General features: G+C 40.5%; 1 protein-coding gene across 1 annotated transcript; it reads right to left on the reverse strand.

Moving 5' to 3' along the window:
* Window positions 1-1,967: 1,967 nt before the first annotated feature.
* Window positions 1,968-9,273, reverse strand: UFM1 (ubiquitin fold modifier 1). The gene is made up of 6 exons (XM_015851913.3): window positions 9,236-9,273; window positions 9,085-9,141; window positions 8,778-8,835; window positions 5,742-5,781; window positions 5,311-5,343; window positions 1,968-3,804 (listed from the first exon to the last, which is right to left on the reverse strand). Coding segments are annotated over exons 1-6 (258 nt in total). The 5' UTR covers window positions 9,238-9,273; the 3' UTR covers window positions 1,968-3,736.
* Between the last annotated feature and the right edge of the window lie 470 nt (window positions 9,274-9,743).

Below are 9,743 nucleotides of genomic sequence, written 5' to 3' on the forward strand. Positions count from 1 at the left end.
TGCCTCCACTGTCTGGGCAAGTAAAGTAAGACATAGCTCTTTTTCTACCAACAAAATGCTAGGAGTAAGGAAAGAATTTGTCAGGGAGTTACTTAGGCCAGAACATCCAACTGGAGTTTACCTGGTCCTAAGCCCTGCTTAGAGATAGACCAGCCTCAAAGTTCCTTCAGTTGCTCAGGGCCATCTGATCATGTTTTGAGAATCAGCAAAGATGGAGACTCCACAACCCCCCATGGCAACCAGTTCATGTTTGTTTAGGGCACTTTTTAACACTTTTTAACATCCAGACCAACCCAGACTTATTTCTCATTAAGTCTAACAAACAGTTAAAGCAACAGTAAACAGACCTTCCCATTCCCACAAGAAAGCTGCAACAGTAATTGATTACAGGACAAATTTGATCTATTGTGCAGAATTTCAGAGTGACTTCTTTCTCCAGGGAAAGGAATCCTCTAAGGTTGGTACATGTCTTACAGACATCACCTGGTACTTCCTAATCAGTGAAAGACACTGACAGTTCCCAGTCACAGGCTCAGGATTTTCTTCACAGTAATAAGCAGGAACACCTGCACCTGCTCTTTGCATTAGTGGCTTCTTTTATGCATCCCTAATTCTTTAAAATCTGGTTTTCAGGAACATTAAACCTCCTCAGGGAGATAAGGGAAAACAATTATATGCTCTGAAAAATGAGCAGAATCTTTTGATTTCTTCTTCAATACAGGTTTTCTTCTTTGTTTGTAGACAACTGATTTTAATCTGACAAAGCTTTGAATAAGGAACAAGCCTCTCACACTCCCATCATGGCTGCTGAGCCTGCTGTAAAAATAGAAAAGAAGCATTCAACTGATTATATCACATAAAGAGTATGTTTGTTTCATGCAAACAGGTTCTTATAATTTCAGTTTTGCACAAATCCCTGGGAGCTTTGTGTCATGTGCTAAACATCCCAGTCAAGCAAGCGGGTAGCACAATGCTATACCATGCAATTTTGAAAGGAGGAGGTAGAGCCGGCTGGGGATGTATTCATGAAGGCTAACATTAGCCCATACAGGCTAACATCTATAGTTAGTAAAGAGAGAAAGGCTCCTCCAGAGGGTAATTCAGAACTGAAGATTCATTTAGCTGCTCTGAAACTCTCTCCAGAGGAATCTCACTTTCCATTAATTTCAGAAACAGCCTGCAGAGATTAGCCCCAAAAAGATCATACTAACCTCTGTGTATACTCCTGCATCTACCTTCCATCAGCAGGAACAGTGGCTGAAATGTATAGTTAGCTACACTGTATTTAAATCTGAACACTATGTATCATAAATTAAATGAATTTTACACAGCTAGAGCTCAGGGTTCTGCCAGTATTGCCGAAATGCTGTCTCCACTCTGCTACTTCAGTAACCACAGGATTCAGTTTTTTCCACTGCTCTATTCAAGTGCTCCATTTGATGACTACCTGCATGTTAGCATACAAAGGACTGCTTTACTCTCACCAACTTCAGGACCCACTTAACATGCAGCACATTTTGTGGTTTAATCTGGCAGCCAGCTAAGAACTGCTTCTTGTGCACTTAGCCCCTTGCTAGCAAGGCAGTGTGAGAAGACGAGACATCCTTGGCTCTGTGCAAGCAGTGCTCAGCAATGGCTAAAACATCAGCACGTTACCAATGTTATCCTAAATACAAAAAACATAAACACACTACATGAGCCTCTATGAAGAGAATTAACACTATCCCAGCAAAAATCAAGACTTCAGTACACAAGGAAAAGAACATAACTGACAGAACTGATTACTAGCGCAATGACACATCATCAGTTGGGTAAAACAAAGACTATTTCCTAACTCTTCCAGTTGGTCTATATTACATTATGTCCCTGCACCTCCCTTCCTGAAAAATGTCCATAATCCCTTAAAATGGAAAACTACGTTCAAATTTCAGATCGTATTTACACAAAGGTGTCATGAACAGAGAAAGTATTACAAAGATAATTTATTCTTCCAAATGGACAGATCATTTGCATATTATACAAACTATGTTGCAACACAGCACATCAAACAAATAGTTCACGCTGTGCTAGTAACAAAGTAATGATATAATAAAAGCTTATTATAAACAATAAGCAATCATGTAAAATTATTTTACCTAGCCTTTATTTCAAAAACAAGGCAACTTAGTTTCAAAATGCCTTTGAAAAGGCCCTTTGAAAACTATATTGCACCTTGAGACATGAAAGCAAGCTTCCTATTTGTTACATTCTTCTTCAGGTATTCCATCAACAGATTTGCAGAGAAAGTTAAAAGCCACTGATACAACCGATTCTAATTAGATTAGTAGAAGCTATACACGATACCTGAAAATCAGTGCTGTATAGAATTCTGCATAATAAGAACCTTCTGGCTTTAAGTTAACCTCAAGAGTATCTTAATTAAGGTCAAAGGGCGGCATTTTTAATTACTGTCAAAATTGAACTGAGAAAATGAGAAAGGAACATTTGTATTTTTTTCATATTGTTTATTAAAACCAAGGAGAACGTAGAATTTTACAATCCATCTTAGAGGTGGAAAATTTTAAGTCAAATATCATTTTCAGGAAGTTTTGTTCTATATACTGAATTCATACCCACTCATTAGGGCATTCCGCATCCACTATTTGAAACAAAATCTGAACATCCTTCTGGGAAATTATTGCACAGTAGAGTTGTATTTGTGATGACCCACATTAAACCAAGCACTGCACTGCCCATTGCTCTACTTCCTGTAAATTTAATAAGACACATAAAATGCAACAGGGTAAGATTTGGCAAAACAAATCACAAAGTAGTATGAACAGTTCAAGAAAAGCAGCGATTTCTCTGAATAAAATACATGACTGATAATTGACCTCAGGCAACTGATAAACAAAAAGCATATTATCTGAACACAAACATTCTGATCAACTATGGTTCCCCTGTTACATGCAGAAACAAAACTTTTACAAAGAACCAGTATTTATAGAAAAAGGAATGACGTATTTGACCAGTACTTATACTTTCCCAAATTTTGCCAGGCCTTCCCTGCCATTTTGAGATTATGTCTCACAAATTCTCTGAATTTACATTCAAGACTTCAACATTCGATGCTTTGTGAAGTTAACATACAGGTAACCTCTGTAATCTCTTTTATCTAAAATGTTTTCAGCAATTAAATCTTAGTTACTTTGGAACATTTGGCAGTCAGGTACTTATTTCAGTAATAAACCACTTTAACTTTTCCATTCCATTTGGGCTAAATACTCGAATTGTGGTAAAACTTCTCCTTTCAACATGGAATTTTATTGAAAGAAAAGAAGAATGAATAAAGCTAAACCTTCCAACACTCAGTAGAACAATTTCTCTGTAACAAGATCGTAAAGTTCCCCCTTCCAAAACTAAGTTTGACAATATATAATATTTTATATAATTACTTATTGTGGTTGAGTGCTTTCTGCTGCAGTTTCAGTAATAGACATCTTTAGAGACATCCACCTTCTTTTTCATTGGGATCAGGCCATTGGAAAATACCAGGAAAGAAATAACCAGTGCATGATTATTTGTGTTTTAACAAGAAAATGAGACCTTATCTGTGTGTCACAAAAAGACTGGATCTTGGCAAGTCGTGTTTGGTAGCTTTAAAAAAGCCAATTCTTTAGTCGCAATGCAGAGTTCAAAAATAAATAGACTTCAGCTACATGACAACGTCACTTATTCCAGTTGATTTCAGTAGACATTAGGAGCTTCCAACTCTATCTCTGGGAATAATCCGTAGTTCTGAACCGTGCTTTAGAAATACATTTCCTAAATAAATAAACAAAAGAACATTACCAAACAAAAAAAGTTTCCTAAGCAAGTATACTCATTTAAAGAACAATAATGCCCACTGGTGAGTTTTCAACACCTCTGTAATAACTTCTCTAGCACACTACAAAACCATTTTTTATATTTCCAAAAGAATTTAATCTTATTCTTTCTACAGTGCCTCTCCAAAGTGCTCTTGTTTTTAAGTCTCACAGTTTCGTGTGGGTTGGAAGGGACCTTATAGATTATCAAGTCCATCCCCTGGGATTTGAGCCTCCTGTGTAGCAGAGCGGCACTTCTACCACTTGCGCCACAGGGGATTCAAACCTGGGCCTCCAGTGTTGCAACATGGCATTCCTACCACTGCGCCACCAGGGCACACATATCAATATCAATATCAGTAACAATATCAGGCTCAAAGTCATATAAAACTTGCAAGTTACACCCTTTCAAACTTTGCTGATCTATGATGGAATGTCTAGTTTCACTTTTATGCCATGATAATTTCAAGACCAAGAAATCAAGTTGTAATTCACTAAACCATATTGTTAGCTGTATCATCTGCTTTCACTCTACTTGGTCACATGATGTGTTGAGACTGGTGTTATCTAACATCTTTGCAGGCAAAATGTCCAAAGCAAAAATATAATGTAAAAACAAAAGAAGCAGCAAGGAATTCCTCACTAACTGTTCATCATGTTTGCAAGCAGGAATAAAGTTATTCAGTTTCCACTAGATGGAATCACCTGAAATCCCTTGAGTAGAATAACAGGACTATCTGCAAGACCACCCTTCTTGAGAATGTACTTTCCAAAGCACTTAAAGTTCCTGTTCTTAAACAGAGTATTACTCTTCTAAATAAATCCTATCAGAATGGCTTCTGATATACCAAATACTACCGAACAAGGCACAGTGGTGAAAAAAATACCTATTACTAAAGTACCAGATGATAGCTGTAAGTGCTCTTTTAGACTGCAATAAATAGCTAAGTCCTAAAGATCATCAGTACCTCACTCTTCCACGGTCCTAAATAACCAAGTGAACAACAGTTCTGTGGATTTAATCTTTCACACAGAACACCGACCATACATCCAACTACTGGGCAATTGTTAAAACTTGAGATATAACAACCAACCCAGAGTGCTATGTGTTAACCAGGACAAGGGAGAATGGATTTAAGTTGAAAGAGGGTAGATTTAAGTTGGATGTTAGGGGGAAGTTCTTTACTAGGAGAGTAGTGAGGTCCTGGAACAGGCTGCCCAGGGAGGTTGTAGATGCCCCGTCCTTGGAGGTGTTCAGGGCCAGGTTGGATGGGGCCCTGGGCAACCTGATCTAGTAATTGTGGAAGTTTGGTGGCCCTGCCAGGCAGGGGGGTTGGAACTACGTGATCCTTGAGGTCCCTTCCAACCCAGGTCATTCTGTGATTCTGTGATCTGTGATTCTGTAACTTAAAATAACTGAGTTGGTTTTTTTTAGAACTACTGGGCTCTGTAAGTAATAACTTACCTGCTGTCTGTGCAGGGTTTATTCCTATTCCATCTAGGAAGAAATTAAAACAGAAAAGGAGACAAAGGTGAAATGGCCTTCACACGCTACCACACTGAACTTAGTGCTCAAAAATATGAAACATCCAACAGTACATATTTATCATGCTAGTCCTTCAAATAGCTATTTCCAATAATCAAAATCAGTTGTATCAAAGGAACTAACATGAAATCTACAGCACAGCAAATCCAAACTACAACTTAAGAGAAAACAAATCCAGTGCATAATAATGGCTTAAAACTTTCATCCCATGCATATGTAATAAGAAAAATGCTACTATATTATTATTACTAAGTTTAGTTTGTAGACTGCAGAGTCTGTGAAATAAGAGATGTTTCTGCTATTATCAATATCCCTTAACTGAAACTACAATATAAAAACTACATACTTACCATTTGTTATAATGGCACTGGTCGCTGCAGGAACTTTGAACTAGAGGAAATAAAGAGTACAAGAAAACAATGTAAGAGACATAGACAAAGTAGAAAACATGGAGAATGCTCAAAGCTCAAAGTGACCAAGAACACATATGTTCACATTTTCCAATATAAAAATGGTCAACAACATCAAACCCAAAACATACGCACTTATTCACGGGCATACTAACTTCCTACTGGTGTGCTCAACATAAGGAAACACTTACAGGACCAGAATAAGAGCCAATATGAAAACAAGATATGGTAGGAAAAAAGGTTGCATTTGAAATGCATGTAATTTGAGAGAATATTTTTACCATACAAGTCAACTCTGTGAGTGATTAGTATTACCATCAGGTACGTTATCACAATTTGAACTTCCCATTGTTCTGACTGAAGATGATGTTGAACCCAAAATTAACTTTAGTCAATCTTGGTTTATTTTGGCCTATTTCCTGGCCTTCTTCATGTCTCCATTTTCATCTCCAACTCCAAGAAGTGTTAGATATAGGATCTGCTTAAAAAAGGAGGCACTAAGAGCACTGTATCTGATCCAGGTTTTGTCAGAATTCTGACTCCAGCCCAAGCAGGCTTTGTATCCTAAATCAGCACCATGTGCCCCCACAGTACCCACCCCCCTACTCATACATGGTCACTTCTACAGTATGAAAAGCCATGCACAGATGGGGCTGCATTGGACACAGGCTGCATATTATTTCAGAATAACTGAACTTTTGGAGAACACGAAGAATAATTTCTTCGGACTTATTTTTATGACAACAGGGAGCCAAAAAAACCCCAGAGAAATATACTGTACCGTGTAATGTGGTTGGATCATATTGGATGGAAGGGGTAGGCAGCATAGGTGCACATCCATCTGTGTGACTTGTTTCATCTGAGGACCACAGGTTGCTCCTTTGCCACTTAGCTCAATGACCAATGCCTATGACTGGTGTCCAAGCAATCAGCAACTATCATTTGCTCCTCAGAAAACATTTTTCTTATGCAAGAAAAAGCACAACTAACTATGAATGCTAACACTAAATGCTTTCCTGGTAGAATTAGAGAGCTTTCTCATTTGCTGAGCAAGTTACTTCAGCAGAGCCTTTCAGTGGCATTCATTAATTGTGCTTTTCTCATTTTCTAATTGCTCAAACCAAAATTTCGAGGTCCAACTTGCCAAAACTCCACACACTAACAGCAACAGCAAGAGTTCACAGAAACTATGCTTTAATACAGTACCTAATTATCAGTATACTGAAAAACTGCCATCTCCAGGCGCACAACATTAGCATTATAATCTCTTAGTTTTGTATCCATTGCAGGCAAATCGTGTCACCTACTCACCTTGCAAAGTAGCATGGAAAGTGTAATTTTTTGGCAAAAGACAAATAATATGCAAGTGTCACTATGGAAAGGCCATGAGGAAAGTAATAATTTGTCTTCAAAAGCGAGGTTTGAATAATGAGTTCATAAAATGGGGGCTACATATTTAACACTAAGAATGCAAAAGTAACACATCATCTCATAATAGCTAAGTACTACAGTAGCCGCTCTCTCCCTCCCCATTCTCAGCAGGAAAAAGGGAAGAAAAATGGGACGGCAGAAAAAAACCACTTGCAGGTTTGAGATAGGAGCAGCTTAATGAAAAGGCTTTTGAGAAACAAAAGGAGAAAGAAAAGTTATTCACCATCTGCCAACAGCAAGCAATGCAGAGTCACATCTCAGGAAGCAGAGCCTCAGTTTCTATGTTTATGTGCAGTAGTTGCTTGCTTTTATAGTGGAAGTCTTTCCTTCTCTTCCTACCTTCAATATTTATTGCTGAGTGTGACATCATACAATATGAAATACTGGGCCAAATAACAATGGTAATTAGGTTATAATTAGATACTTAGCACATTAAAATCACAGAATCACCAAGGTTGGAAAAGACCTACAAGATCATTCAGTCCAACCATCCACTCATCACCAATAGCTCTCACTAAACCATGTCCCTCATCACAATGTCAAAACGTTCCTTGCACACCTCCAGGGTCGGTGACTTTACCACCTCTCTGGGCAGCCCATTCCACTGCCTGACCACTCTTTCAGAGAAGTTGTATTTCCCAATGTCCAGCCTGAACCTCCCCCTGGCGCAGCTTGAAGCCATTCCCTCTAGCCCCAGCACCAGTTACATGAGAGAAGAGGCCGACCCCCAGCTCACTACAACCTCCCTTCAGGAAGTCATAGAGAGCAACAAGGTCTCCCCTGAACCTCCTCTTCTCCAGCTCTGTTTCAGCATTTAGCATCCAGAGAGACACTTATGGGCCTCTTTGTAGCTTCATCTTCATTCTGCAGGCCTATTATTCTGATCAAGTAATGTCACACCAAATAATCAATCCCTCTTACTCCCACATCAGCAGTATCTCTGCTATGATCTTCTGTCACACTGTAGTAGCAAGTATAGAAATTAGAATCATAGGATCACAGACTCCTTATGAGTTGGAAGGGACCAAGGCTGTCTAGACCCACTCCCCTGCAGTGAACAAGGACACCACAGCTACATCAGGTTGCCCAGGGCCTGGTCCTGCCACGCCTTGAAAGTATCCAGGGATGGGCAGTCCACCATATCTGGGCAAACTGTTTCAGTGCCTCACCACCCTCACTATAAAAGATTTTCTCCTCATATCCAACCTTAATCCACTATCTTTGAGTTTGAGACCGTTTTCCCTTGCTCTGTCACAAAAGACCCCGCAAAAGAGTCTGTCTCCTTTCCTGTAGCTCCCTTTTAGACACTGAAAGGCCAACCTTGGGGCACCTCGGAGCCTTCTCTTCTTCAGGTTGAAATTACAGATCCCAAAAGTTTTGACAGATCCACAATATGAATAAATCCTGGGTTCTGAGTATCTAACAACAGGATTTAATTACTTATTTCTTTTGCATGCTGGATGCAGTGTTGTATTTTGCAAGCAACAAGCTTTTTTTTTTCATGAACGCTGAGAAAATTAAAAGGAGTCACAACTTTCTACTTACTTCCTCAGCAGCAAACTTCAAGACGGCTGTGAAAGGTGTACTTTCGGGCACACTTAGCCTGAAAAGAGAGTTTAAACATTGGTTGCGTGACTGTTAACACAAACCAATATCAAGCAACTGATACGAGCAGCAACTTTATGAGCAGCAAAGCTCCTGCCATGTATGTGTACATACAGGATGAGGCAGCACAGAGATGCACACGCCATTCATCTTACACGATATAATAAAAGCAAAAGAATAAAGAACACCCATGGGACCCCGCAGGGATCCCGCCTGAGGAGGGCCCCGCACCCCGGCCCGCACTCACACTTTGTAGGGCAGCCGCGGGTCGGAGGTGAGCGTCACTTTAAAGGTGACTTTCGACCTGGGAAGAGCGAGAAAACAGTGTGGGGTTAGAGGCAGTGTTAAGATTTGCTGTGGGGCAGCAGGGCCGGGATCACATACACCCCCTCACTCACATGCTGCCGCTGCCGCTGCCACCGCCGCCCGCCGACACGTCAGCCTCACAGCGGCCCTCGCTGCTCCTCCCGCTCGCTGAGCTGCCCACGGTGCGCCTGATGGAAAGATACAAGTTAAAAATGCCCTGCGGGCTTGAGTGGCAGGGAATGGAGCCCTATGTGACTTTACAGCGACGAGAATTGAGGAGCTGAGCGTGGGTGAGCTGAACTGAGGAGGGGAGGTGGGAGTTTCTAGTGAGGCGGCAGCTGCAGACGTTCCTTAGGGCGGGTACGGGCCCTGGAGCTGCGAGAGGAAGGAAAGCAGGAGGGCGGGGTGGGGCTGGTTGTTAATTTGTATCCATTTCCCCTGGATTTACCTCAGTTTTACCCTGCGTTCAGGGTTTTGTGAAAGCTCTCACAACTGGTCTCAACCCTGGTCTCAAACCCCTGTAGGGTTTTCCTACCCCCAGGTAGATCAACACTTCCTCCCAGCTTGCTGTCATCTGCAAACTTATTGAGAGTGCACTTA

This window comes from Coturnix japonica, chromosome 1 (assembly GCF_054131305.1).
Source record: "Coturnix japonica strain WE chromosome 1, WE-NBRP24, whole genome shotgun sequence".
NCBI classification, from domain to species: Eukaryota; Metazoa; Chordata; class Aves; order Galliformes; family Phasianidae; genus Coturnix; species Coturnix japonica.